This window comes from Myiozetetes cayanensis, unplaced genomic scaffold (assembly GCF_022539395.1).
Source record: "Myiozetetes cayanensis isolate MyiCay16 unplaced genomic scaffold, myiCay2020 scf19, whole genome shotgun sequence".
Taxonomy (NCBI): Eukaryota; Metazoa; Chordata; class Aves; order Passeriformes; family Tyrannidae; genus Myiozetetes; species Myiozetetes cayanensis.
Window position 1 is genome coordinate 3,701,578 of NW_026087400.1, and position 23,449 is coordinate 3,725,026.

The 23,449-nt window shown below is 59.5% G+C and overlaps 3 protein-coding genes across 3 annotated transcripts; all 3 read left to right on the plus strand.

Annotated features, from left to right (window-relative positions):
* Positions 1-112: 112 nt before the first annotated feature.
* ZGPAT (zinc finger CCCH-type and G-patch domain containing) lies at positions 113-7,558 on the plus strand. Its single transcript, XM_050314064.1, is given in 7 exon segments — positions 113-1,138; positions 1,769-1,902; positions 2,620-2,775; positions 3,706-3,732; positions 3,735-3,836; positions 4,587-4,998; positions 5,437-7,558. Coding segments are annotated over 7 exon segments (1,623 nt in total). The 5' UTR covers positions 113-485; the 3' UTR covers positions 5,576-7,558.
* A 155-nt stretch (positions 7,559-7,713) lies between these two features.
* On the plus strand, positions 7,714-14,866 carry LIME1 (Lck interacting transmembrane adaptor 1). The gene is made up of 7 exons (XM_050314066.1): positions 7,714-7,945; positions 9,980-10,241; positions 11,915-12,065; positions 12,545-12,593; positions 12,686-12,773; positions 12,983-13,389; positions 13,763-14,866. Exons 3-7 carry the CDS (start codon positions 11,950-11,952, stop codon positions 14,165-14,167), a joined length of 1,065 nt encoding a protein of 354 aa, XP_050170023.1. The 5' UTR covers positions 7,714-7,945; positions 9,980-10,241; positions 11,915-11,949; the 3' UTR covers positions 14,168-14,866.
* A 3,877-nt stretch (positions 14,867-18,743) lies between these two features.
* Positions 18,744-23,099, plus strand: SLC2A4RG (SLC2A4 regulator). Its single transcript, XM_050314065.1, has 8 exons — positions 18,744-18,813; positions 19,801-19,952; positions 20,691-20,800; positions 20,886-21,130; positions 21,561-21,661; positions 21,771-22,038; positions 22,163-22,242; positions 22,335-23,099. Exons 1-8 carry the CDS (start codon positions 18,757-18,759, stop codon positions 22,444-22,446), a joined length of 1,125 nt encoding a protein of 374 aa, XP_050170022.1. The 5' UTR covers positions 18,744-18,756; the 3' UTR covers positions 22,447-23,099.
* The last annotated feature ends 350 nt before the right edge of the window (positions 23,100-23,449 follow it).

Consider the following 23,449-nt stretch of genomic DNA (forward strand, 5'->3'; position numbering starts at 1 on the left):
TTCGCTGGACTACAACTCCCAGAGCTCACAGCGACACCGCCCGCCCCGGTGCCGAGGGTGGTGACGCGTTGGCGGAAGTGGGTGCGCCGTGGCCGGAAGGGACGGGTGCCATGGCGGGTGTCATGGCGGCGGCTCGCAGGGCCCGGTGCCGCTGAGGGCGGAGCGGGGCTCCGGGACGGTACCGCAGTCCCCGGGCCGCGGGAGGAGAGCCCGGGCCGCGGGAGGAGCGCCCGGGCAGCGGGAGGAGCGGCGCCCGGCGGGCTGGAGCGGCACCGTGGCGGGGGAAGGCAGGGCCGGGCCCGGCCTCTCCTCGGCCTCTCTCGTCTCCCGTTCCCAGCGGGACCATCGCCCTGATGAATCCCAAGGGAAGGAGCGGGACGGCGGGTGGACGTCGCCTCTGCGGGCTCGTTATCCGGAGAGTTCTTAAGTAAACGCTGGACGTGCTGTGAGTTCCCGCGGGCGAAGGCGCCCCCGTCGTGCCCATAATGGATGAGGAGAGCCTGGAGGCGGCGATCCACACCTACAACGCGCAGCTGGAGCAGGTGGAGCTGGCGCTGGGGGCCGGCCAGGACCCATCGCAGCACTCGGACCTGGTGCAGCTGCAGGAGGACCTGAAGCAGCTGATCGAACTGACCGAGTCCAGCCTGGTGGCTGTGAAAAAGAGCAAACTCCTGGCCACTCTGGACGCAGATGCCTCCTCCTCCTCCTCCTCCCCGGCAGGTGTCCCGGGGCGCGATCCCAGCCTGGAGAGCTCTGCCCAGGATGAGGAATACGCTGCTTTTAAGGAAGCCATTGCTGGCCTTGGAGCAGACGAGGAGCCTCCAGGGGATAACAACGAGATCTCCTCGGAAAGAGGGGGAGAAACGGGTGATAAAAATGAATCCAAGTGCAGCGAAGAGGAGGAGGAGGAGTCAGAGAGGGAGGAGGAGGAGGAGGAGCTGAGTGGGATGAAGGTTAAAGCCCCCTACTACAGCTCCTGGGGGACCCTGGAGTACCACAATGCCATGATTGTGGGGACAGAGGAGCTGGAGGATGGCAGTGCAGGGGTCAGGGTGCTCTACCTGTACCCGACCCACAAGTCCCTGAAGCCCTGCCCGTTCTTCCTGGACGACAAGTGCAGATTTAAGGAGAACTGTCGGTAAAGAGAGGGGGTGGGAGGGATGAACCACCTCCTGAAGTGCCCTTTTTACCCAGTGAAACTGTGCCTTTGTGTTTTTGAAACGTGCTGTGGTGAGCAGTGGCATCAGTTGGGTTGTTTCCTTTTAGCTGATGCAGAGGTGAAGTGGAAAATCCCCTGGGAAAGCTGCAGAGATGTTGAGTGGGTAAATTAATAGCTGATTAAGTGTTTTAAATAAAACACCCAAACCTCTGGATAGTGCAAACATTCCAGTTGCACAGGGAGGCTGTGGAGGCTCCATTTTTGGGGGATCCTCACCGGGAAGGGCCTGGAGCAGCCTGAGGGGACAGTGAAGGTGGATGGGCTGGAGCCCTGCCTGCCTCTGATCCTCTTCATCTCCAAGGACATGAACTTTCCTACTGGATGTGTCACTGGCAAGGGAGTTTAATTCTCCAGGGTGGGATCCTTGCTTTGTTTCGTGGCATAAATGCCACGTTTGAGGTGAAACATGAACAGATTGTGGAATTGCAACCACAACGTGGTCAAACCTCCCCAGTGCCCCGGGGGGGGAGGCAGGTTCATCACTGGGACGTTTCCTTTAGGGAGGGAAGGGGTTTTTATTTAAAGATTCCTGTTCCTCCTTCCCTGCAGGTTTTCCCACGGCCAGGTGGTGTCTGTGGAGGAGCTCCAGCCTTTCCAGGAGCCCGACCTGAGCTCGCTGGGGGTGGGCTCGGCCTGCCTGGCGAAGCACAGCGACGGGATATGGTACACGGCCAGGATCACTGGTGAGGGGCCCTGGGGGAAGGTGGAGGCTGATGGTGACGTGGGTGGAAAGCTTGGCTGTTGTGGTTAGTGACAGAAGAATGGTGAGCTGTGTGGCTGCAGCCCTGAGCTGAAAATCTTGGGGCAACAGGCTGAGCGGTGTCAGACTTGGGAAAGAGAGTGTGGGATGGAAAGGAGACATAAAGGGCAGGAATGTGGAAAGGAGATTAGTGCAAGGTCATTAACTGCTCTGAAAGGGAAGAGGCTGGTCCTGCAGGAATTTGCATGCATATTAGGTGAGAATTGCAATAATCTGCTCTTGTTTAAACAAAAACCAGAGGAGCTGGCCCTGGCCAGCAGCTGCTCATACAAGCTTCCCTGTGTCCTGAGAAGAAGCAGGGCTTATTCCCTCTTTCTGACTTTTTTTAACTATTATTAATTCAGAAGGGAGCAAGTGTAATTTCTCCTAAATTCCATTTCTCAACAGCCCATTTCTCTTCCCTTATAGAAATAAACCTTCAGGTATCAACAAAGGCATTGTGGAAGTGGCTTTTCATTGCAGTTGGTGCTTCTCCCTCCCAGACAGAAATAAAAAGCACAAATTAAGCCCAGAATTCTTAAAAACATTCTCCTTGGACCTTCCCCTGCTCCTGTGTCGTTCCACTGGAGCTGAGTCTGGCTCAGCCCCCCTGTGTGCTGGGGACTGACAGGAGCTCCTGTCCTTGCTGTTGCTTCTGCAGACGTGGACAGTGGCTACTACACAGTGAAGTTTGACTCCCTGCTGCTCAAGGAGGCTGTGGTGGAAGGGGACAGTGTCATCCCCCCACTGAGAAGTGAAGATGCTGCCGGGTCTGAGTCTGACGAGGACAGTGTCGATGATTCTGGTTATGCCAAAGGTGAGAGAGAGAGAAGGGCATGAGCAAAAGCTTCTTGTGATCTGGCTCTGCCTTTCTGTGGGACTGGATGGCTGTCCTGGAGCTCTCCCTGCGAGTGTCTCACCTCTGATGAAAGAGCAGTTAATCTCTTCATGTGTTCCTGAAAGGTAGAGAACAGTAATTAGCTGTTATGTTACAGCTGCCAACTAAAAATCTTTGGTTTATGCAAATCACTGAGCTAATGAAGGCTGGAGGTTTCCATGGGAACTTCCACGAGGGTGTGATATTTCAGAGTTCCAGGCTCAGAGCCTGTTTCTTATGTGGCTGCCTGAGTTGAACTAAAAAGTGAATCAGGAGATTTTCCCTCATCTCTCTGCAGCTTCATCACCCAGGAGTGTGAGATCCCAGTAACTGAGTGTTGGGTCCTTCCAAGTGACTTCTTGGAGGTTACACAGGCAGCCCTGTCCCTGTGCTGGTGCCACAGCAGTGTCACAGGGACAGGGTCGTGTCCTAGAGCCCTGAACATTTAACCTAACAGAGGTTACTGGATCCTGATAACACAGAATTAGCACCATGGCCCAGAGGAGCCTCGGACCCGAGGCAGGAGCTGGAGGCACAGGATAAGTGTTATGTGCCTCTGTGTCACCATCCTGGAAGGATGGAAAGGAAGCATAAACCTCCTGGGTGACTGTGCCTGGGTCTGAGAGATGGTTTAAAATTAAATTAAGTGAGATCTCTCATTTCAGTCACTCCCTGTGCAGTGTTCATGGAAGTTGACAACTCGGTAGGAACCAAGCAGGGCTGGAGGAGTGGCCAAATGGTTTTAGGGTGGGAGAAGTGAATTGTACTGCTCCACGAGGGGGTTTCATGCTGTGTGAGTGGCCCCCACGAGGGTTTTGCAGAGCAGCTTCGTTCCTGTGTTTCGCTGATTTTCCTCTCCTGTGCTCACAGTGATAGATTCAGGAGTTCCAGAGAACGGGAGTGGACTCCTGCGTGCAGCTCCTCTTTCGGTGGCTGGGAAGCCCATACTCGTGGCATTGGCTCCAAACTGCTTGTTCAGATGGGATATGAGTTTGGAAAAGGTAAGGGGAGGAGGTGGTCCTGTGGCTGTTAAGAAAAAAAACACCCAAGATTTGGGAGGATGAAGCCAGAACTTTGCCGTGCTGAAGGGCCCCGAGGCCTGAGCGATGCAATAGGTCACAGTGGTGTTGGAGGGAAGAGGGATGACTTATTCCATGGAAGTACAGGCATGTGGGGCAGCCAGCCCTGTATGGTAATGGCAAACACTGGAACCACGGTCAAGTTGGCGATCAAAGCCGTGAGAACTGCTGTGTGAGCGTCGGGAGGCTGGAGGTGGAGGGGAGCTGATCTGCAAAGCTTCTGATGTCTGTGTTAAGCACATCTCCTGGCTCCGGACACAGACTTCAAAGCCTGCTGAACCCGCTGCTCCCCACCCAAATTGCATCGAGCCTTGGGGGCTCTGGGAGGGCAGCCCTGCTGCCTGTGTGTCTCTGGTTCTCCCAGAGGAACCAAACCAGTTTTAAGTAGAACCTGGCTGGAGAAGCTGAGAATGTGAGGCTGGGCCTGGTTTCACAGAAACCGGCCCGGCGGATGGCCCCAGGCTTGGAATCACAAATCTCCTGCTGTGAAAGGCTCCAGGCCTGGCCTTTGCTGCTGCTCCCCTTGCTTGGACAGCAGTTGCAGCTTTTGGTACCTCAAAAGCCTGTTTGCTTGTTCTAAGCTTGTGAGTCTGTCAACGTGAGCCCGTGGTGGGAGGTGACTCTGAGAGGGGCTGTCCTCACTTGCTGTAATCACTCCGTGTCTCTCCTCAGGGTTAGGGAAGAATTCTCAGGGCAGAGTGGAGCCAGTGCAGGCTGTGGTGCTTCCTCGAGGGAAGTCCCTGGACCAGTGTGCTGAGGTGCTGCAGAAGAAGAAGCAGGGGAAGCTGGACCCAGGCAAATCGAGGAAATGCCGAGCAAAGGGAAACAACTCTGGACAGTCGGGCGGCCGGAAGCCCCCCCGGAACGTGTTTGACTTTCTGAACGAGAAGCTGCGTGGGAAGAGCACCGGGGACAAGGCTGGAGGGATGGCCCTGCCCCAGAGGAACAGCAAGGAGATCTACCACGCCAGCAAGAGCACCAGGAAAGTCCTGAGTGTCCACCTCTTCCAGACAGCGGAGGAGATTGAACAAACGCTGAGGGATATCAGGGGAATCCAGCAGGCCCTGGAACGCAACACCGGGCGGTAGGAGAACGTTCCCTTTGGGACCGAGTTCTTGGTGCTTCTGGGAAGGGGTGGGCTTGAAATGGGGTGTGGGAGGAACAAGTGAAACGTGTGGATGAGACCCAAGGGGAAGTGGAGGAGAGAGTTCAGTGTGTGCTTCAGGCCATCTTGGACACTGGCAGATGTGTCTGGCTGGAATTCAGGCTGTGGGAAAGAGAGGAGCTCTCTGAGGAAAGGTGTTGGACTCTTTTCTTTCTCGTGCCCACCATTGCAACGTTGCTGTTGAGCATGCCAGGAGAAAGTTTTCTAGCCCAAATTGTGCTAAGCATCGGGTTCTTCCTGGCTTTTAACAGGTCCCTTGTGCTGATCCCACAGGAAAGGGCAAACCGTCCTGGGATGAGGACAAGCCCTTGATCTTGCCACGCAGGATGACATTGCCACCGTGCTTTTTGCTTTCAGGCACAGCGTTGCTGCAGCCAGGCTGGAGGAGAAGCTGGCAAATGCTCACAAGAAGCTGGGGCAGCTGCAGGCCCAGGAGGCCAGACTGCAGCGGGAGCAGAAGAAAGCAGAAACCCACAAGAAGATGACTGAGTTCTAAGGTGCTGAGGAAGGCCTTGGACTGCAGGGATTGTCCTTCTAGTGCTCCTGGCCTCAGAGCCTGCATGAGCCATCCTGCTCCTCTGGGCCTCAGGCTGCCCAGCCTGAAACTGGGTGGAAAAGCAGCAGTTTCTGGATGCTTCTGAGCTCTGCTGGGACTGAGGGGGAGTGCACATCCATCCAGCCCCCAAAGCATTCCCTGGGCCTTGGATGAGGACTGGCTGTACAAAATATGATTCTCTGCTCTCTTGCACACGTTTTTCCTCCGTTTTCCCTGCGGTAGCACCTCCATCCAGAGTTCAGTGGCTGCTCAGGTGATAACACTGCTGGCTGCAAAGCAGCTGAGGGGGCTTGGACAGCCCCACATCCTGCCATCAGCTGTGACTTCTGCCTGCAGCCCCCCTGAGGAGCACAGGTACAAGCAGGGTCCCGAGCACGGCCTGGCAAAGCAGAAAAGGCTTGTGCTGGGAGAAAACATCAGAGGCAAAGTGCTTCAGCTGCTCTCTGCCTTCTGGTTTTTACTGTGGGATTTATCTGAGGGCTCCATTTTTTGGGGGGAGCAGTTCTTTGTAGCCTTAGTGTTAGGAATAGAGTGAAAACTGGCAGCTCAGAGGTGGGAACCAGCGGCCTTGAGGATCAGATTTCAGCAGTTTGACTGTAAGAGTATCCCAGGACATGCTGTAGCCTAACTCATTTGGCTTGGCAGGGAAGGCTGTGTGGGTCCACAAGTAGAGTGCCAACAGTGGGGGAATAAGCCAGCAGTGTAATGGGATTCCCAAACACTAGGAACAACTCCACAGGGAGCCTTGTGATTTTTGTCACCATCAGTTGGGTTTTTCTGTCCGAGGTGGCTCGCTGAACACAGGTCCTTTTACTAAAAAACCTCAGGATCCAGGTGCAGGTTGGACTGGGCCGTGGATGAGCACAAGGAGCAGGATCTGTATTGTCCACTGTGCAGCCCTGCAGTGGGAGAGCTTGGGGCTGGGCTGGGAGCAGCCCAGGAGAGTCTTTGGACAGGAAGGTTGTTCTCTCCCCTCTGTTACATTCTGCATTGGTGGCAGCCAATGCTTGCCCCAGAGGAGATAGTGGTTTCATCAGACTTTCTGGTGGGATTTGTGCATTGTAAAGGCTTTTTTTTAAAAAAAAAAAAAAAATTGCAATTCATGCCAGTATCTTACAGACACAGTTTTTTCTTAGTTTAAGAAACTGATTTCTTTTTATTCTGTGAGTCACTTTTCTCATGAAAAGGTTTGCTCCTTTAGTGCCCCCCTTTTTTATCTGTGCCTAAGAAGCCTGTAAAGCTGTCAGCCTGGGCAGGGCTGAGCCTGCTTGCAGGGCCAGGCTGCCAAACTAACCAGAAAATCTGAGGCTGAGGAAGATACGATCAGAGCTGTTCAAGTCATGTGGGATTTCACATTGCTGCAGACACACCTCCGAAAACACAGCGAGGCAGCAAAACCAGACAAGATGAACATCTTCAGGAAACCTGTGGGAGCACCTGGATCATGCTGTGGATGTGGAACTGGCAGGGGCTGCCCTGGCCACTTCAGCATCCATCAGTTCCTAATGGAATTGGCTGCAGGATCCTCATTGTTCTGAATTCCTGTTCTCCACACACGGGGCTCAGCTCTAGGGTTTAACAGTGGCTGCTCAGAGCCCTTCCCTCACAAATGACTGTTTGTTTCCCACACTTGAGTGTGGAGTGGTGACAAGGACTGATGTGTGCCCAGCTTACCATGGGTGCTTGCTGAAGTGGCCCGTGACTGGGGATCTGACCTGGGCAGAGAAATTTTTTGGGGTTTATTTTGTGTTCTGAGACTATATAACATCATCCCTTTAGGAGCTGGGTGTGTTAGCCCTGTGTCTCAGCTCAGTGGCTGCCTATTCAGGAGCCTCAGTCTCCTATTCCAGTGGCTGCCACCTCCCACCCAACACATCCACATCCCTGATGAATAAAGTCGGTGTTTATTTTCCCCTCTCTCCATGTAAGGCATTGCTCATTTGCAAGGTAATGATGATCTGGGGCGCCTCATTCTTTCCTGGTATTGCCCTGAGCACCCAGACGGGCCGGGCGGGGGCAGAGGGTGCTGCTGTGCTGGGAGCCTGTGAGCACAGACCCAGCCTACCCCGGGGTGAAGCCACCACCTCCGAGGCCAGGAAGCTGCGGGGTGTGTATGCTCCGTGTGTGCTCACAGCCGGCTGCTCCTCCCAGAGCTCGGGACTGGGAGAGCTCAGCGGGTTCGAAAGGCACAGGAACCCCTGATTGGGATTTACTCGGCGGGATAAAAGAAATCAAGTTCTCCAGGATGGCTGGCAAAGAGGAGAGCATGACTGGATCTCTGTGCTCCACCGTCCTCTGAGTTCCTGCAGAGTAAGTGCTGTTGGCTTTCCAGTCTGGGGAATCTGCAGTTAAACAGGAGGGGGGAATCCTTTAAGACCCTACGAGATCATAGGGAAGTCACAGCATGGATGGAGGTGCTGTTGCAGCTGGCTAGACTGGACAGGCAGGATTCCTGCTCTGCTCTGGGGAAGCACCAGCTGGGTTAAACCTTGCTAGTTGGGCTGAAGGCTGTGTGCCACTTCTGGAGGATGTGTGCCACTCCATGCTTTGTGCTCTGCTGCTGGGCGTCAGAGGGAAGAAAAGGTGCTGGAGGTTGGCAGCGCTGCTGGAATCCCGTGGTTGGGATCTGGAGGCTGAGTGGGAGCCAGTTGGTTTTGGGATGAATGAGTTGAGTTGGGAGGTGTGGGGTGTTGTGTTTTTTTTGGGTTTTTTTCAATAGGAAAATTTCGAGTTGTGTTGTGGGGAGGGGAACTGGAGTTTTGCTTGTGTTGAGCTGTGGGTGAGGAGGCTTGAGAGTGTGGTCACTGAAACTGTCCTCTGTAAACCTGAGGTTGTGCACAGCTACAGAATGTGTGGCAAGAAAACCACTGTGGTAGGCAGGTGGTTCTCAAAAAGGCACGTATCACCTTAATACGTTCTGGAGTTTGGAATCTGGCTTCCCATAACGGCAGATCCGAGCTCTCCACTGGTGTCCTGCTGTGGCTCAGCTCTGCAGAAAATCTGTCCAGCAGGTTTTTGCCTTAGAAGAGCATTTCTCTGCCCAAGTGAGTGAGTGTCCAGCGATCAGGGAGGGGCAGGAGGAAAGAAAGGCGCTGACAGCCTGGAGAAAAGCCCCACGGTGTGGGCGGGTGATCACTTAAATGGAGGTTTTAAAGCCATATTTTCTCAGATGCCACTCCAGCACGTGAGCAGCCGTCAGAACTGCAGCTGGGAGCATGCATCCAAGCTTGGGGACATTTGGGTCTGGCATTTAGAAACAGAGTTGGTCCTTTCTAAATGAAATGCTTCCAGAGGTGTTTGACCATGAAATCTCTCCTTCTCACTGCAGAGATGAGTGAAGTGGGTGAGATCTCATGCCTGCTCTGTGTTAGAAATTGTTTTAAAAATCACTAATTGCACCCCACGGTCTAGGGCAGATTCAGTGTTGTGACTAACTGTAACAGGGCTTTCATTTTTCATAATTAAAAAGAAAAAAAAAAACTATCTACTTCTGCTTCTTGGGCCTTTTTTGCAGCACAACTCCCCCGGGTACCCGAGAGGAGGTCGCTGCAGCCCTGTGCACAGTCGCTGATTGAAATCAGCTCAAAATGTTCCCCCTGGTTTCTTGCAAAAACCAGGCTTTGAGTAGCTTCACAGACTTTCTGCTCATCACCCTGCGCTGAAAACTGTGTGGTTTTATCTGGGGAGATGAATCAGAGGTCGGGCAGAATCAGCAGCAGCTCTGAGTTTTGCAGTGAAGTTGATCTTGTTTTCGTGAAACCCAGCCGAGGAACTTGCGCTTTTCGTAGGAGTCACAAAAAAACTCCCACATCCTGGAGTTAACAAACCATCTGCCCTTTACGGTGCCCGTGCTGGGGTGTCACGGGGGGGAGTTCTCCCTCCTGGGCCGTGGGTGTTCGTCGCACGTACGCAACGGCCGTGGCCGCCCTCGCCTTCAAAGCCACCCGGGCTTGCGGAGCCGGCACGTTGTGAAACCTCGTCTGCTGAGTCTCCTTGCCCCGGGGAACAGCCCCAGGACTGGGAGATCGATAACTTTATTGGCAGGAAATTCAGGTGCGGGTTTCAGAAGGTCTGGTTGAGACTTTGCCTTGCAAACCTGCTCGGTCCTACCCGAGCGGCTTCAGGCGGGCACTGAGGCTTTGCTTGCAAATGCGTAGTTTTGGGAGGCCCAACGAGTTGTCCAAAGTGGCTTTTCCCAGTGACTGCTGATCCTGCAAGAGGCAGTTTCACTGGTCAGAAATCCAGGAGCAACCACCCACCTGCACAACTGAGTAGGTCAGAAGAATTTCTCTGTATTCATTTCCACTCAGGAAGCCTCTCCCTTCTTCAATCTTAAAAATTTAGGGATGGAAAATCCCCCCGCTGTGGGATAAGCTGCCCCATGTGTGCCTGCCTCAGCATGCTGAAAGCTCCCACCGCGATTCCGACATCACACCGGTTCCCGACTGTCGTTCCTCGTTAGAACTTTGTCTGCTGAACCCCAGAGCCTGCTCGGCTCTGCCCTGAGCACGGCAGCTCCTGCAGCCTGTGATCCCATCACTCTAATGAGCTGAGCCAGTCCAGCGAGGAGCTCCAGGCTCTGTCTAACACGACGGCCCTGTTGCAGGTAATCCCTGTAATTAATGTATGCTCAGACAGAAAAGCTGTGTTGTCTAATTAAAACGTCGTTGGAGAGGGAACAGCCTTGCCTTCCCAGCTCTGATCTAAGCCAGTCTGTCCAGCCTGGTTAGTCCCTAAAAACTCGCTGTCTCACTTTCTACCTTGAACTAATTGCTCTCCAGGGTTCAGGCTTCAGTCAGGGCAGTTTCCAAAGGCATGGGAAGTTCTCAGATAAAAGGGTGCTCTCGGATAAAAGGGTGCTGCGAGTGGGCAGAGACCTGCCAGTTATTGGGGTAAAAGATGCTCCAAAGACACTGCAGTGTGACATGGAGGTCAGGGCAGTGGGGACAACGGGCATGGACTGCCCCGCTCGCCACGGAACTGCTGAAGCTTCTGAGATTCACATGAGGCAGGGTGGCTTCTCACCAGAGCTCGCCTGGCCTTTGTCATCCAGATGGTGACATTTGAGAGGGTGAGTAAGAGACGCTCGGTGTGCCCCGCAGGATCTGTGGGTGCCCAGCTGTGCTGGTGGAAGTTGTCCTGCCCAGCTCTGCCCAGGGACCCTGCTGGCCCCCTCTGCATCAGCTTCCTTGGCTTCTTGGAGCTGGGCTTCACTCCCGGGCTGGGAGCTGCCTCCGCCTCCTTTCGGCTTCTCCCGGGTGCGGGTCACAGCCCAGCCTTTTTTGGAGCGCGGGGTGCTCAGAGCTGAGCTGGGCAGAGCCGGGAGCCGCAGCCACCATCAACACTGGGGCAGGTGAAGCTGTGTCAGCTTTTGCTTTGGGTTTGCAGAGTGCTGACAGCGGAGCAGGGATGGGGATGGTGGGACTGGGGTCACCAAGAGCCTCCTGGGAGTGATCCTGACAGGCTGGGGAGCGTCTGCACTTTGTGTCGGGCTCCCCAGCACCTTCGTGCCTCTGCACCGCTTGCTCTGGCCCTGCCACTGCTGCGGTTTGCAGGGAAGGACTCTTCCCTTGAGGAAGGTGCAGGGACAAAGGCTGGGTTGGGGCAAAGCATGGCTTTAGGCAGAGGGAAGTGGTGGAAAGGTTGGGCGTTGTCTGCTCCCATGTCACAGCAGAGAGCAGCTGCAGACCCGGGGCTGTGGTGGTAGAGGAGAGGTGGGGTCTGTGTGAGACCTGCTGCAGTCAGAGGGTGTCTTGGGGTGTGAGAATGAAGAGGAGGAAGAGGTGGCTGTGAGGCCAAAGCTCTCCCATTTCTGGGAAGCTGAATCATCTGCCTGTCCTGTCTGGCCTCCCCTATGCTTGGGAGTGGTGTCACCTCCATCCCACAGCCCAGGCGGTGTTCTGGTGTTCCCAGAAAGCACCCTGTCACTTTTTGGGTGTTTCAGAGGTTTTCTAGGGCCCCTGGCAATCTTTTTCTTTTCAGCATCTCAGTGGCAACTTGGGAGCTTGAATCTCGTTGGGTTTACTGGGTTGGTTTTTTCAAAAGGAGCCAAAAGTTTTCCTGGGAGGTGGCAGAGCATCTGCTGCTGGGTGTCCACACTAGGTGGGGCACTGGAGGCTCCACGGTGACCCTGGGGAGGGCAACCACTGGCCAGAAAATGGGACATCCAGTGCATGTCCCACTCCAGAGGTGCCTCTCACGTCATGGAGCACCATTTCGTGCTGTGGTGAGCCTGGCAGTGCCCGGCTGCACCCCAGCTCATGTTCTCTCTCCCCACAGCTCAGCCCCACGGTGGTGTTGGAAGGGGATCCCCCATGGCTGCTGCCAGGGGTGAGGGGCCGGTGGGGACCCCACTCCTGCTGACCGGCGCTGCCCTGGCCCTGCTCGGTGGCCTGGTCTACCTGGGTGCCCTGTGTGCTGCCTGCAGACGGTACGTGCTGCCTGCAGCCCCTCTGCTTTCCCTCCTGGCACTGGGATGGGGCTGGGGGCCCCTCGGTGGCATTTGGTGGCCACACGTGGAGACCCCACGCGTGCCCTTCCTGATCTGGGACCACTGCCATCTGCTGCTCACCCAGAACCCCGGTGCCCTGTACCCCAGTGCCCAGGGACACCCCCTGCAACCAAAAACCTCACAGGAGCAACCCAGAGAGGGCTGAGCTGTGAGCGGGATGGGCAGGACGGGTGATGCCACGGGCAATGCCGAGGGTGGTGCCAGTGGTGCCCGGCACAGCTCAGTGGAGTGCAGGATGCAACTGAGACCTCTCCAGCCAGCACAGACCCTGCTGCAGGGCTGGGGAAGGAGCAGGGAGATTGTGGGTTTGGGGGATGCCAGGTTGGGGTCCTGGGGCACCTGCTCCTCACCCCTGGCTTGTCCACCCACCTCAAGCTCAGCTCCACTTCTCCCCACAGCAAGGGCAGGAAGAAGGTCGCTCCGGATGGGGTGAAACTGGTGGATGAGGTAAGCACACATTGGGGGGCAGCATCAACCCCACGGGGGGGGCTCTGGGGCTCCCAGACATGAAGCTGAGAGTTTGTGTTCCCCCACTGCAGTCCCTGCTCCGGCAGACACAGCTGCGATCGCTCAGCAAGTCGGACACGAAGCTGCACGAGCTGTACCGGCTGAAGGCCAGAGACAGCGGTGAGTGGTGGTGGAGCTGGGAAAGCCAACGGGGCCGGTGGCCCTTGGCAAGTGCCTGCAGTTCCCCACACTGCCCAGGGAGCACACCACGACATGCACAGCCGTGCTGTGGTGCTGGCATGGTGCTGGCACAGCGGTTGGTGCTGCTGGCACAGCGGTTGGTGGTGCTGCCTCCCCCATGTCCCCTCATCTCCTCTCCTCTCCTGCAGCCCAGCGCCCAGCCAGCCTGGACCTCCCCGCAGCCCCCGCAGCTGAGTCCCTGCCCAGCTCTGGCCTCCTGCACCGTGAGCTGCCCCAGATCCCCGTCCCCGAGCCCCCCGCCACATCCCCGGCCCCTGACCAGACCTACTCCAACCTGCTCTTCACCCCACTGCGGAAACCGGCAGCAGACACCATCTATGAGTCCCTGGCAGTGGGGGGGGAGGACACTCCAGTGTCCCTCACACCCGCTGGCACCCAGCTGTCCCCCCCGCGGGTGGGGCACGGGGCGGGCGATTACGCCCGTGTCCATAAGGTGAAGAAGGCGGTGCCTGTGGAGGTGCAGGATGAGGCCATGGCAGGACCCTCTGGAGCACAGCAATGCTGGGATGGCACAGGCAATGCCCCCCAGGCCAAGGTACGACTCTGGGGGGGCACCAGGGATGGGGTACAGAGTGGGTCATGTAATTCCCTGCCTCCCTGTAGCGCCCGTGTTTGGAGCAGGGTATAAATTAGGCTACTGCATTTTCACTTTTTTTGGGGGTTTTTTTGGAGTTAGAACAAAACCAAAACCTCAGAGGGCAGGTGATGCCCAAAATGCTGCTCCCTATGCCCCACAGAAGGCTTCCTGGGCTGCACGAAAAGTGGGATCCCCAACAGTTAATCCACTGCCAGGATCCTCTTGGAGGGCTGTGAGAATCTGGGGAGGGGGGGGTGGCACAGGCACGGGGATACCCTACAGTGGGCAGGGATCGCCCCCAAACCCCCACCCAAAAAAGTTCCTTTTGCAGCTGGAAGAGATGTACTCGACAGTGTGCAAAGCCACCAAGAAGAAATCCCAGGTCCCTGCATCGACCCCAAGGGCCTCGAGGAAGGCGGGTTCTGGGTGGCCACCCCCACACCAGCAGGAGGGTGCCCCAGCCGGGTGCTGGACCTCGTCAGCCCAAGGCTCCTCTGACCCCTGCTATGAATCCATCAATGACAGAGCCTGGACTGCCCAGGGCCGTGGCCCCGACCCCGACTACGAGGCTGTGGACATGAACTGGAAGAAGGCAGCGAAACGGGACAAGCTGGGGAAGACCTGTGTCCCTGAGAACCTGTACGAGAGCGTTGGGGACATTTGGGCAGGGGAGCCCCGGAGAGCCTCCACCCGGAGGACAGCCAACGGACTGGAGGTTTACATCACCAACCTATAGCCCCCTTGGAACTGGGGTCAGTGCCACAGGGGGGTCCCACCCTGGCTGGACACTGTCAGTGCCCAGAGACAGGCACCTGCAGCCCTGGGGCATCCCTGCACAGGCTCTCTGTATATATTTCTGTTATTTTTTTTTAAGTGTCCTTGTCCCACCCCAGCCCAGCTGGTGCCAGCAGGTTGATGGTGGGATGCCCCAGGATGGGCAGTTTGGGGGTGCTGGGTGCTGTGTGGGACCCCAATGGGACAGGGCTGGTGGTATCACCAAGATGGGAATGGGGGGGGACCGGTCCTGTTTTAGGGCAGGAGATGGCAGGACTGTGGTCAACCCTGTCAGGGGCTGCAGAACTAGACCCTTATCAGGAGTTTCATGCCATGAGTGAGGGTCTCTGTCTTCCTCCTGCTGCCTGGGGGAGAGCAGGGCTCCCTCCAGCCTCCAGGAAGCCCTGAGTGACTTTGCTCCCATCACGGAATGTCCCTTGTTGTTGAGGAGATGGAATCATCTCTGTGCTTCTATGGAATCATAGAATATCCTGAATTGGAAAGGACCCAGAAGGGATCACTGAGTCCAACTCATGGCCCTGCATAGGACAATCCAGAAATCCCACCGTGTGGATTGTGGACTGTGGCAGTGTGTGGACTGTGGGCTCTGCTCCATTCTCCCACTCCCACCCACCCTTTCAGACTCACGCAAGGGTGTCTCTGTGGGCAGCCATCACCCAAACACCATTAAAAGGTTGAGAGGGTGTTAACACTCCTAAACTGGATCTAAATCCGTGGTTCTGGGGGCTGGTGCTGCTGCAGCAGAGACACAGTGATGCTGGGAAAGCCCCTATGGGCACAGGGTGACTGTGACTGCACCCGCCCTGCATCGATGGTTTGGCACCTCCGAAATGGGGACATGCAGCCACAGAGCTGCCAAAATGGGATGGCCTGTGCCAGAGCAGGGACTTCCTCTGGAGCTTTGCACAGGGTTGGGGTAGGAACCAGGGCGTATTTGCACAGCAACTTGCTGCCTGCTCACCGCCTCATCACCTCCATGGGTCCTGCAGCCTCAGTGTGCCAAGAAACGAGTGCTCAGGAGAGCTGGACGTGCAACCCTCAGACCCCAGGGCTTAAACTTTCCTCCTCCCCACTGGGAATTGGGCACCCCTGCCCCAAGGGATGCCCAGTGACCCCCAGGTGATGACACGATGGTGGGCTCAGTCACACCGATGCCTCCGCCGGGTGTAGCCCGGCAACAGGGGCTACCTGGCACGGTGGCACAGTGGCCTGGTGCTCGCTGGAGCCGGGTGGAACCTGCAGCCCCTGTGCCGTGCCGTGCCACGCCGTGCAGCAGGAAGCCACACGCCTTCCTTCAGCAGCTTTGCCCCCACAGCGCGGCAGGTGAGGAGATTAAAACCGAAAACGCGGCGCTCAGCAAACCCCGCTGCAGGCGTTGGAGCCGGAGGCACCCCAGCCTCCGTCAGCCCCGCGCTCGACGCCAAACCACAGCGCCCGCTCGAGAGCTGCTCCCATCCCCCTGCGAGATGAGGGCCCCGATAGAACTCGGCTGGTGCCGGTGCTGCCGCGCTCTTCCTGCTGCCAGCCCGGTAACAGCTCCCCCCGTGCTGCCCTGGCCGCATCCTTCCCCTGCTCCCCTTCTCCCTCACCCACCTCACAGGGCTGGGTCCCTCCTGCACCACCTGCACCCCCCCCCAGGAGCTGGTTTGGGCTCCGTGGCCTCACACAGGGGTGTCAGCTCCCTGTGGGATCAGAGCGGCTTCACTCTGGGGCGAAGTGGGCCCTGTGCTGCCCTAGGGGCATCGCTATGCTGCCTCCATGGGGAAAGGAAGGCTTGGCATGGCACCTGGGGAGGGAAAGCTCCTGTTCTGGCAGAGCTGAGGTGGCCAATGCATCTTCCCAACCTGCCCCAGCAGCAGGTGCAGCACGCTGGGCAGGGCTGCCTGCGTGCCCATAATTCCTGTGGGACTTGGGAGAGCCGGACTCAAACAAAAGATCAAGTGCCCAGTCCTCAGGGTGATGGAAAATGTGCCTGGAGCCCTGCAGGCTCGAAATCTGGGTAGTGAGTGAAGAATCCACCCCAAAATGTCACTTGGAGTCTCGGAGTCTGGTCGGGAAGATTGAAGTCAGAGTGAGGGGAGAGGGTAGGGCTGGGAGCACCCTTCCTGGGCCCCGGGGATGGACCTGTACGGGGCTCTAAGTCACGCTGCTAGGGGATGGTGCTGCAAGGGACGGTGCTGAACGGTGCTGTTCCCACAAGAGGGAGCGAGCAGGAGCCCAGCTCACGCCGTACGGTGCTGAACGGGGCTGCCGTGTCGTCCTGCACTCCGCAGGACGGTGCACGGTGCTGCAAGATGCGTTACACACCGCACGGTGCTGTGCTGGGTGATTCTTGAGGGTGTCCTGTGCAGGGCCATGAGTTGGACTCAGTGATCTTTGTGTGTCCCTTCCAACTCAGGAGATTCTATGGTTCTATTTTGGGATGGCACCTTGCCGAGCCCCCCCAGCCCGGGCCGGGGGTCGGGCTGGTGGCATTGGGGGCCCTGTGCAAGGGCGGGCGATGCCCGTGGAGTTGCTCAACACTGAACGGAGCTGCCGGAGCGGCCAGCTCAGCGCTTCGGCCGCCGTTAACCATTAAACCAGAGCAGGGGCGGCCGCGGAGCCTCCCCCGGGCCCCCCGGGCTCCTCCAGGGCCGCTCTAACGGGGGCTGTGGGGCCGGACACACCCCAGGGACGGGACAGGACAGGATGGGGATGAAGGCTGCTCCGGCTGCGCTCCTCCTCCCGTCCTCCCCCCGCAGGTTTGGGGCCCCGCGGGTGTCCCGGTTCCCCGGGGACGCTGCTGGTCCCCCCCTTCCATGCAGGGGGACCCCGCGGGCGGCAGTCCCGGGGTGACACCCGGGCTCTTGGCCGGGCGCGTGGGGGCTTTCCCGGTTTGCTGCTTTATTTCACCTTTAGGAAAGCACCTGGGCATGGCGCAGGCTGGAAGCGGCACCTCCAGCCACCCCCTCCTCCTTTCCCACCAGAGCAGGGAATAAGGTGCAGCCAAAGCACCCCTGGAAGCAAGCTGGGAACATCGCCTTCCCGGGCAGGGCATCCCCGGGGTGCCGCCCCAGCACCCCCAAAGTCCCCGAGCCGTGGGAATCAGCCGTGTGGGTCAGCCCAGGGCTGCCGGGGGACAGGCGGGGAGACGGGGTGGGGACAGGCGGGGGCCACCGTCCGGGACAAGGCACACGGACTCTGTCCCGGCCTCCAGAATGCGCGTTGGTCAATCCAGCAGCAGCAGGATCTGGTGGCCCCTCGCCGGCCCTCCTGGCCCCGGGGAAATCGGGGCAGGTGAGGAAGAGCACGGGTGGGAGGCAGCCAGGGCTCCCCAAGCACCCCGACCCCAATACTCAGTACACTACAAGTACCCTGTGCCCCCCACATGCCCAGGGCACCCCAGTACCCCCTGCGCCCCCTGTAACACCACACAACCCACACACCCCGGGCACCCCACATGCCCAGGACACTCCATGCACCCTACGAACCCCATGTACTTCAGTACCCCAAGCACCCCCAGAACCCCACGCACCCCGGGCACGCCACACCCAGCCCTGCCATAACGGGTGGGTTTGGGCAGGACTGACCCTAAACGATTGGGACTGGGGACAGCCCTCCCACCCCAAAAACACAGACCACACCTCCTTCCCAGCAGAAAGACACTGTAACTTTTGGGGGAGCCCTATAGCCAACTTCCAGTGGGTCTAAAACTTCGGAGGGAACTTTGGGGGGGCCCTATACGTTTTGGGGGAGTATCACTTTGTGGGGAGCACCGCAACTTTTGGAGAACCCCTCTAACTCATCGGCAGCCCTAAAATTTGATAGGGGGGACATAAGCTTTGAGGGGGGGAAACCCCCGAAGTTTTAACACTGGGAAGCTTCGCCCCGGTAAGTCTGAAGGAGCTGCCGGGAGTTTGGGGGGGTGGGGCGCTTTCTTGTGGGGGGCCCCCCTAATTCCTCGCCCTAACAACAGAATCGGGGGAATTTTCGGGCGGTGGGGGGGTTCCCCCGCAACTTTTTGGGGAGCTCCGCGAGTTTGGCGGGAAAGCGCGGGGCGACTTCACGGCGGCCCCAGGCGTGCCGGGAGGGCTCCCAGGAGTGCCGGGACGGGAGGTGGGACACGGGGTACCGTTGATCGGGGCTGGTGGGTTGGGTGGTGTTGGGGGGTGTGTGGTGTGGTTTTTGGGGGGGTCCCGCGGGCAGCGCGCGGCGGGAGGGCAGGGCGCGCGAACATGGCCGCGGCGGGAGGGGCGTGGCCGCGGCGCGGGGGCGTGGCCGCGGCGGGCGGGAGCGAGGGGGCGCGGCCGCGGCGGGCGAGGAGGGAGGGGGTGGGCGGAGTGACAGCGCGGCTCGGCCAATCGGGAGCCCCGAAAGCGGCGGCCGCGCTCCGGCGCGCGCGCCCCGGCCAATGGCGAGGCTCCGGGGGGGCGTGGCCGAGAGGCCGGCGCCCGACCCCGGCCGCGCGCGGCGGAGCGCGCTCCCCCACCCACTCCCCCCACCGGGCCGCGGCCGCTCGCGCATGGACCCCCGCGCCCGCCCGCGGTCCTAATGCCCGCCCGCCGCCGCCGCCGCCCGCCGCCGCCGCCCGCCGGGGCCGCCAGCAAGGTACCGCGGGGGCGGAGGCGGCGGGCACCGGGGTGGGATCCCGGGAGGGAGGCGGCGGCGGCGGCGGCGGCGGGGGGCGGTGACAGCTGACAGCGGCCCGCCCGAAAGTTTCCCCGCCGGTAAAATGGCGCCGCGACGGGATAAACTTTGGCGGGGGGGAGTGTGTGGCAGCGGGGAGCCCGGGGGTGGGGGGTTACACACACACATACACCGGCCACCCGCTCCCCCCACCCCCACCGCGGTGGGATCATCCCTCCTGGATCGCAGCCCTGTGCGGTATTCCAGGGATCTGCCCTGCGAGGGATCCGCCCAGCGCCGCCCTGGGAAGATCAGCGATGATCCGCTTGGAGCGGGATCCGCTTGGAGCGGGATCCGCTTGGTGCTGGACCGCCTGGGATCTCCCTGGAGCGGGATCCCCTTGGCGCCGCCGCTCAGGCTGGGAATTGTGTCTGGGATTGGCCTGGCAGAGACAAGTGTGCTCCCAGCGCTGGGGATACCTGCTGGATCCTGGGGGATCAGCTCAGAGAGGGATAAACTTGGGATGTGGATCCCTAGGCGGGATCCGTGCTGGCATGTGGGATGTGCGTGCTGCCACCTTGGAGCTGCCTTGCAGAAGGATGTCAGGTCATTTCCTGGCTCTGGAGATCCCTGCTGGATCCCTGCTGGATCCCTGCTCGTGGTCCTGTGGATCTGCCTGGGGAGGGATCCACTGGCTGCTGATGCTCAACCAGCAGGTGTTGGCACTGGGATCAGCCTCCCAGGACCATCCGGGGAGTGCCAGGGAGATCCTGGCTGGATGCCACTGAGACCTGGTGGGATCCACATGGGATCTATCCCAGCGGGGGTGTCTGGCAGGGTCCCTGCACAGCCCTGCCTGGAGGCACCGATCCAGCTCCCCAAACCCAACCAAGAGTCGGGGCAGGGGGGTATCCCTGCGGGATCCATTGCTCGGGGACTCTTGGCTTCCCACCGCTGTCTCTCCCACAGGCCCCGCTGGGATCCGAGGGCTGGCTGGGGGAGCCGCCGCCGCGCCAGGATGCGGCCAGCCGGGAGGCCGTGCTGCGGGTGCTGGACGCGGGGCTGGAGCAGTACCTGGCGCTGCACTCGGCCGTGCAGTGCATCCCCGTGCCCCGCCACAGGTAGGGCCACCGGCACAGCCACCGGCACAGCCACCGGCACGGCCACCGGCACGGCCACCGGCACGGCCACAGCCCTCCCACCAGCACCGGCCTCACCGCAGGAAATGGGATTTTGTCCGCCGGCCACAGGAGGACTTTGGCCGCTGTCAGCCGCGCCGGGTGTCCGGCAGTGACCGGCCGTCCCACTCTGGGGGCTCCCTGTGCCGTGTGCCGGGCTGGGAGCATCACTGCCCTTTGCAAAACGGTTTCTGGTGCTCCTGACCTCTCGCTTCTTTTTTTTTTTTAATCTAAATTTTTTATATTTTTTTCCCCACCTCATGGAGCTGTTCGGCCCAAGTTGAGCCATCCCCACGTCTCTGGGTGGGATGTGGGCGCCGGTGCCCTCCAGCACGGCACTGCCCCCAGGCATGGAGGGTTTTCCCTCAGGGTGGGAGACAGCAGTGTTTTTTGGCTGGCTGCCTGCACTTCTGCCATGCCCTGCCAGGGAGGATTCCAACCGGCTGCTGGGATGATCCCTGTGGGGATCAGTGGCATTTCAGGGTGCTGCAGGGCGCAGGGCACCCGCTTTGCACCTGGAGACACCCCCAGCACGGTGTGGCGACTGTGGCCTTGTGCCACTCACACAAAAGCAAACCACTGTGTCCCCCAGTCCCAGCAGCTCGTGGGGGGATGGAGAGGGATGGAGTGGCTCAGGAGGCCCCATCCATCCTGACACAGCCCCCCTGCTCTCGCTGGCAGGAAGCTCTCGGGCAAGGCGGGCATCGACGAGGTGATGGCGGCCGCGGTGCTCACCAGCCTCTCCGCCAGCCCGCTGGTGCTCGGGCATCCCCCGGCCACTCACACCCCAGGTAAGAGTGTGTCCCTGTCCCCCCTTCCCTGGACACATGTCCCATGGCAGGACCTGACCTTCCTCCTCCTCCTCCTCCTCACCAGAGCCGGGCGGTGAAGTCTGGAAGGAGGCTCCTGCCATGTCCTCCAGCTGCAGCAGCAGCAGCAACACCAGCGGGGACTGGAGCTGGGACCCCCCCAGCGACCGCTCCACCCCCTCCACCCCCTCGCCCCCCCTCTCCAGCCACGTCCCCAGCACCTTCCTGCCCACCCCGCTGCCGGATGAGGGCCCTGACGAGCCCGACGGCACCCACTTCATCTTTGGAGAGCCCATCCCACGGAAGAGGAAGGTGGGATGAAGCTGGGGATGATTCTGGGGATGAGTTTGGGGATGGGAAATAGTGGGGATGGGGATGAAGAGGAGGATGAGTTTAGGATGAGGTTGAGGATGTGGCTGGTGGTGGGGATGAGGTTGGGAGTGGGGATAGTGAAGACAGGGATGAAAAGGAGGGGGATGAGGTTAAGGGTGGGGATGGCGGGATGAGGTTGGGGATGCAGCTGGTTCTGGGGATGAGGCTGGGCATGGGGATTGTGAGGGTGGGAATGAAGAAGAGGATGAGTTTGGAATGGGGATAACCATGTGGATGGGTTTGGGGATGGGGATAATGCTAGGAATGACAGTGGGGCTGGAGATGAGGTTGGGGATGGGGATGACAGTGAAGATAGGGATGAGGATGTGATGGAGACAGGACGGCGAACCCTGACACCTCTCTCCTGCAGAACTCCACCAAGGTGATGTTCAAGTGCTTGTGGAAGAGCTGCGGCAAAGTCCTCAGCAGCTCCTCAGGGATGCAGAAGCACATCCGAACAGTGCACCTTGGGTAAGCACGTGGGGTCCCCCTGGACACCGCAAGGTCCCCTGGTTCCCCCTGTGGGGTCCTGCCCTGGATGGGGGCAGGGTGTTGCAGCCAGACCCTGCTGTCCCTGCAGCCGGAAAGCCGACCCCGAGCAGAGCGACGGCGAGGAGGATTTCTACTACACGGAGCTGGACGTGGACGTGGATGCGCTGACGGACGGGCTCTCCAGCCTGACTCCTGTTTCGCCCACCTCCTCGGTGCCTCCCGCCTTTCCCGGCCCCGAGGCTCCGGCTCCGCCGCTGCCGCTGGCACTGCCGATCCCCGACCTGGCCCTGGCCTCCCCCTGCAGCCCCCCGGGCCCCCCCGGCCGCTGCCACGTCCACACCGACCACGCGTACCAGGTGAGGGGGGATGGGGGTGGAGGTGGGGACAGGGACGGGCGGGGGGCTCACCCACCGTCACCCTCCAGCCCCAGCAGCCACCCCGTGTCTGACTGTCTGACGGGGGCTGTGTCCTCTCTTCCAGGGCTGCCGGACCCCCCCGCGGCCACCTCTGTCCCCTTCTTCACCCACCCCGCCACCGCCCAAGCCACCCGCCATCCCCAGGTGAGCCGTCACGCCCCACACCCTGTCCCCTCCCTCCCTCCCTCCCGCGTGTCCCCGCTCCCCGTGAGCCGCCCTGTGCCCTGTTCCCGCAGGAGGCCGCGGGGCGATGCCAAGAAGTGCCGCAAGGTGTACGGCATGGAGCACCGGGAGATGTGGTGCACGGCGTGCCGCTGGAAGAAGGCCTGCCAGCGCTTCCTCGACTGACGGGGCCCCCTCCGCGGCTCCCTCCTTCTTGCACATTTTGCACTCGAGGTGCCTTCGCGCCCCCCAAACCCCCCTGGCCGCCCCCCCCGGACTCAGGGAACGGCCCCCAGCCCCCGAAAGCTTTATGTGCACACACACAGCCCCCCTCGCCCCCCAGCCAGGGAGCTTGTCCCCCTTCCCTCTTTTTTTTCCTTTGAAAATAAGCTAAATCCAACCCCGCTCCTGGCCGGTGGGGGCTGGGGGGTGGGTGGCCGGCTGCTCCCGGCCCCCTCCCCACTCCGGTTTGGGGACCCCCCGAATAAGCTGTGCCTGTGGCCGGCGGGGGCTCGGGAAAGGGGGTGTCTGTTCCTCCCGGGGGGCAGCCCCAGTGCCCAGGGCAGAAGTGGGCGCCTGCCCCCCCTTCCCCCTCCTTTACCCCCCCAGGGGGTTTTTACTCTTTGTATTGTCATTTCTCTCTCTTGTTCCGGGGAGCAGTAGCTCCCTCCGGGGCTGATGCCCCGGGAAGTGCCTGCAGGAATGCGCCCATTTGCACTAAGCCAAACTGCACAAAGAGGGGTCTTTTTGTTTTCCTTTTTTTTTTTTCTTTTTTTTTTTTTTTTCCTTCGTGTGGTTTTTATTTTTTAAATAAAATATATGAAAATTCGTGATTTTAACCACTCCCACAGCACGAGAGCGCGCGGGCCGCAGGACGCCTCCAGCCCTGGGTGGGTTCTGAGGGATTTAATTCACTTTAAACCCCCTTTTTACCCCCAAAAACCCCTTTCCCTCCCTCTCCAAAACCATTTGGAGGGGACAGGGAGGGTAGGTAGTGTGGCCCTGCCACCTTCCTGCCCTGTGGGAAGGTTCCCTTTGTATCAGGGACTCCCCATTGCAGGGTCCCCCCTCTCAAGGGGTCAGACACTGCTTTGGCCCCATGGGTTGGTTGGTGCTGTGCCCCCCACCTGCCCCCTCTGGGGATGTGATGTGTCAGATCCAGAAGGAAAAAAAGCCAAGTATTTGGATT

What these genes read in the sequence shown, in the direction of transcription:
- LIME1 (XM_050314066.1), top strand. Translation starts at nt 11,950, where the DNA reads ATGGCTGCTGCCAGGGGTGAGGGGCCGGTGGGGACCCCACTCCTGCTG. An exon ending in GCTGAAGGCCAGAGACAGCG is followed by an intron (nt 12,774 to 12,982) that starts GTGAGTGGTGGT and finishes CCTCTCCTGCAG; the next exon opens with CCCAGCGCCCAGCCAGCCTG. An exon ending in GCAATGCCCCCCAGGCCAAG is followed by an intron (nt 13,390 to 13,762) that starts GTACGACTCTGG and finishes TTCCTTTTGCAG; the next exon opens with CTGGAAGAGATGTACTCGAC.
- SLC2A4RG (XM_050314065.1), top strand. Translation starts at nt 18,757, where the DNA reads ATGCCCGCCCGCCGCCGCCGCCGCCCGCCGCCGCCGCCCGCCGGGGCC. An exon ending in CCGCCGGGGCCGCCAGCAAG is followed by an intron (nt 18,814 to 19,800) that starts GTACCGCGGGGG and finishes TCTCTCCCACAG; the next exon opens with GCCCCGCTGGGATCCGAGGG. An exon ending in ATCCCCGTGCCCCGCCACAG is followed by an intron (nt 19,953 to 20,690) that starts GTAGGGCCACCG and finishes TCTCGCTGGCAG; the next exon opens with GAAGCTCTCGGGCAAGGCGG.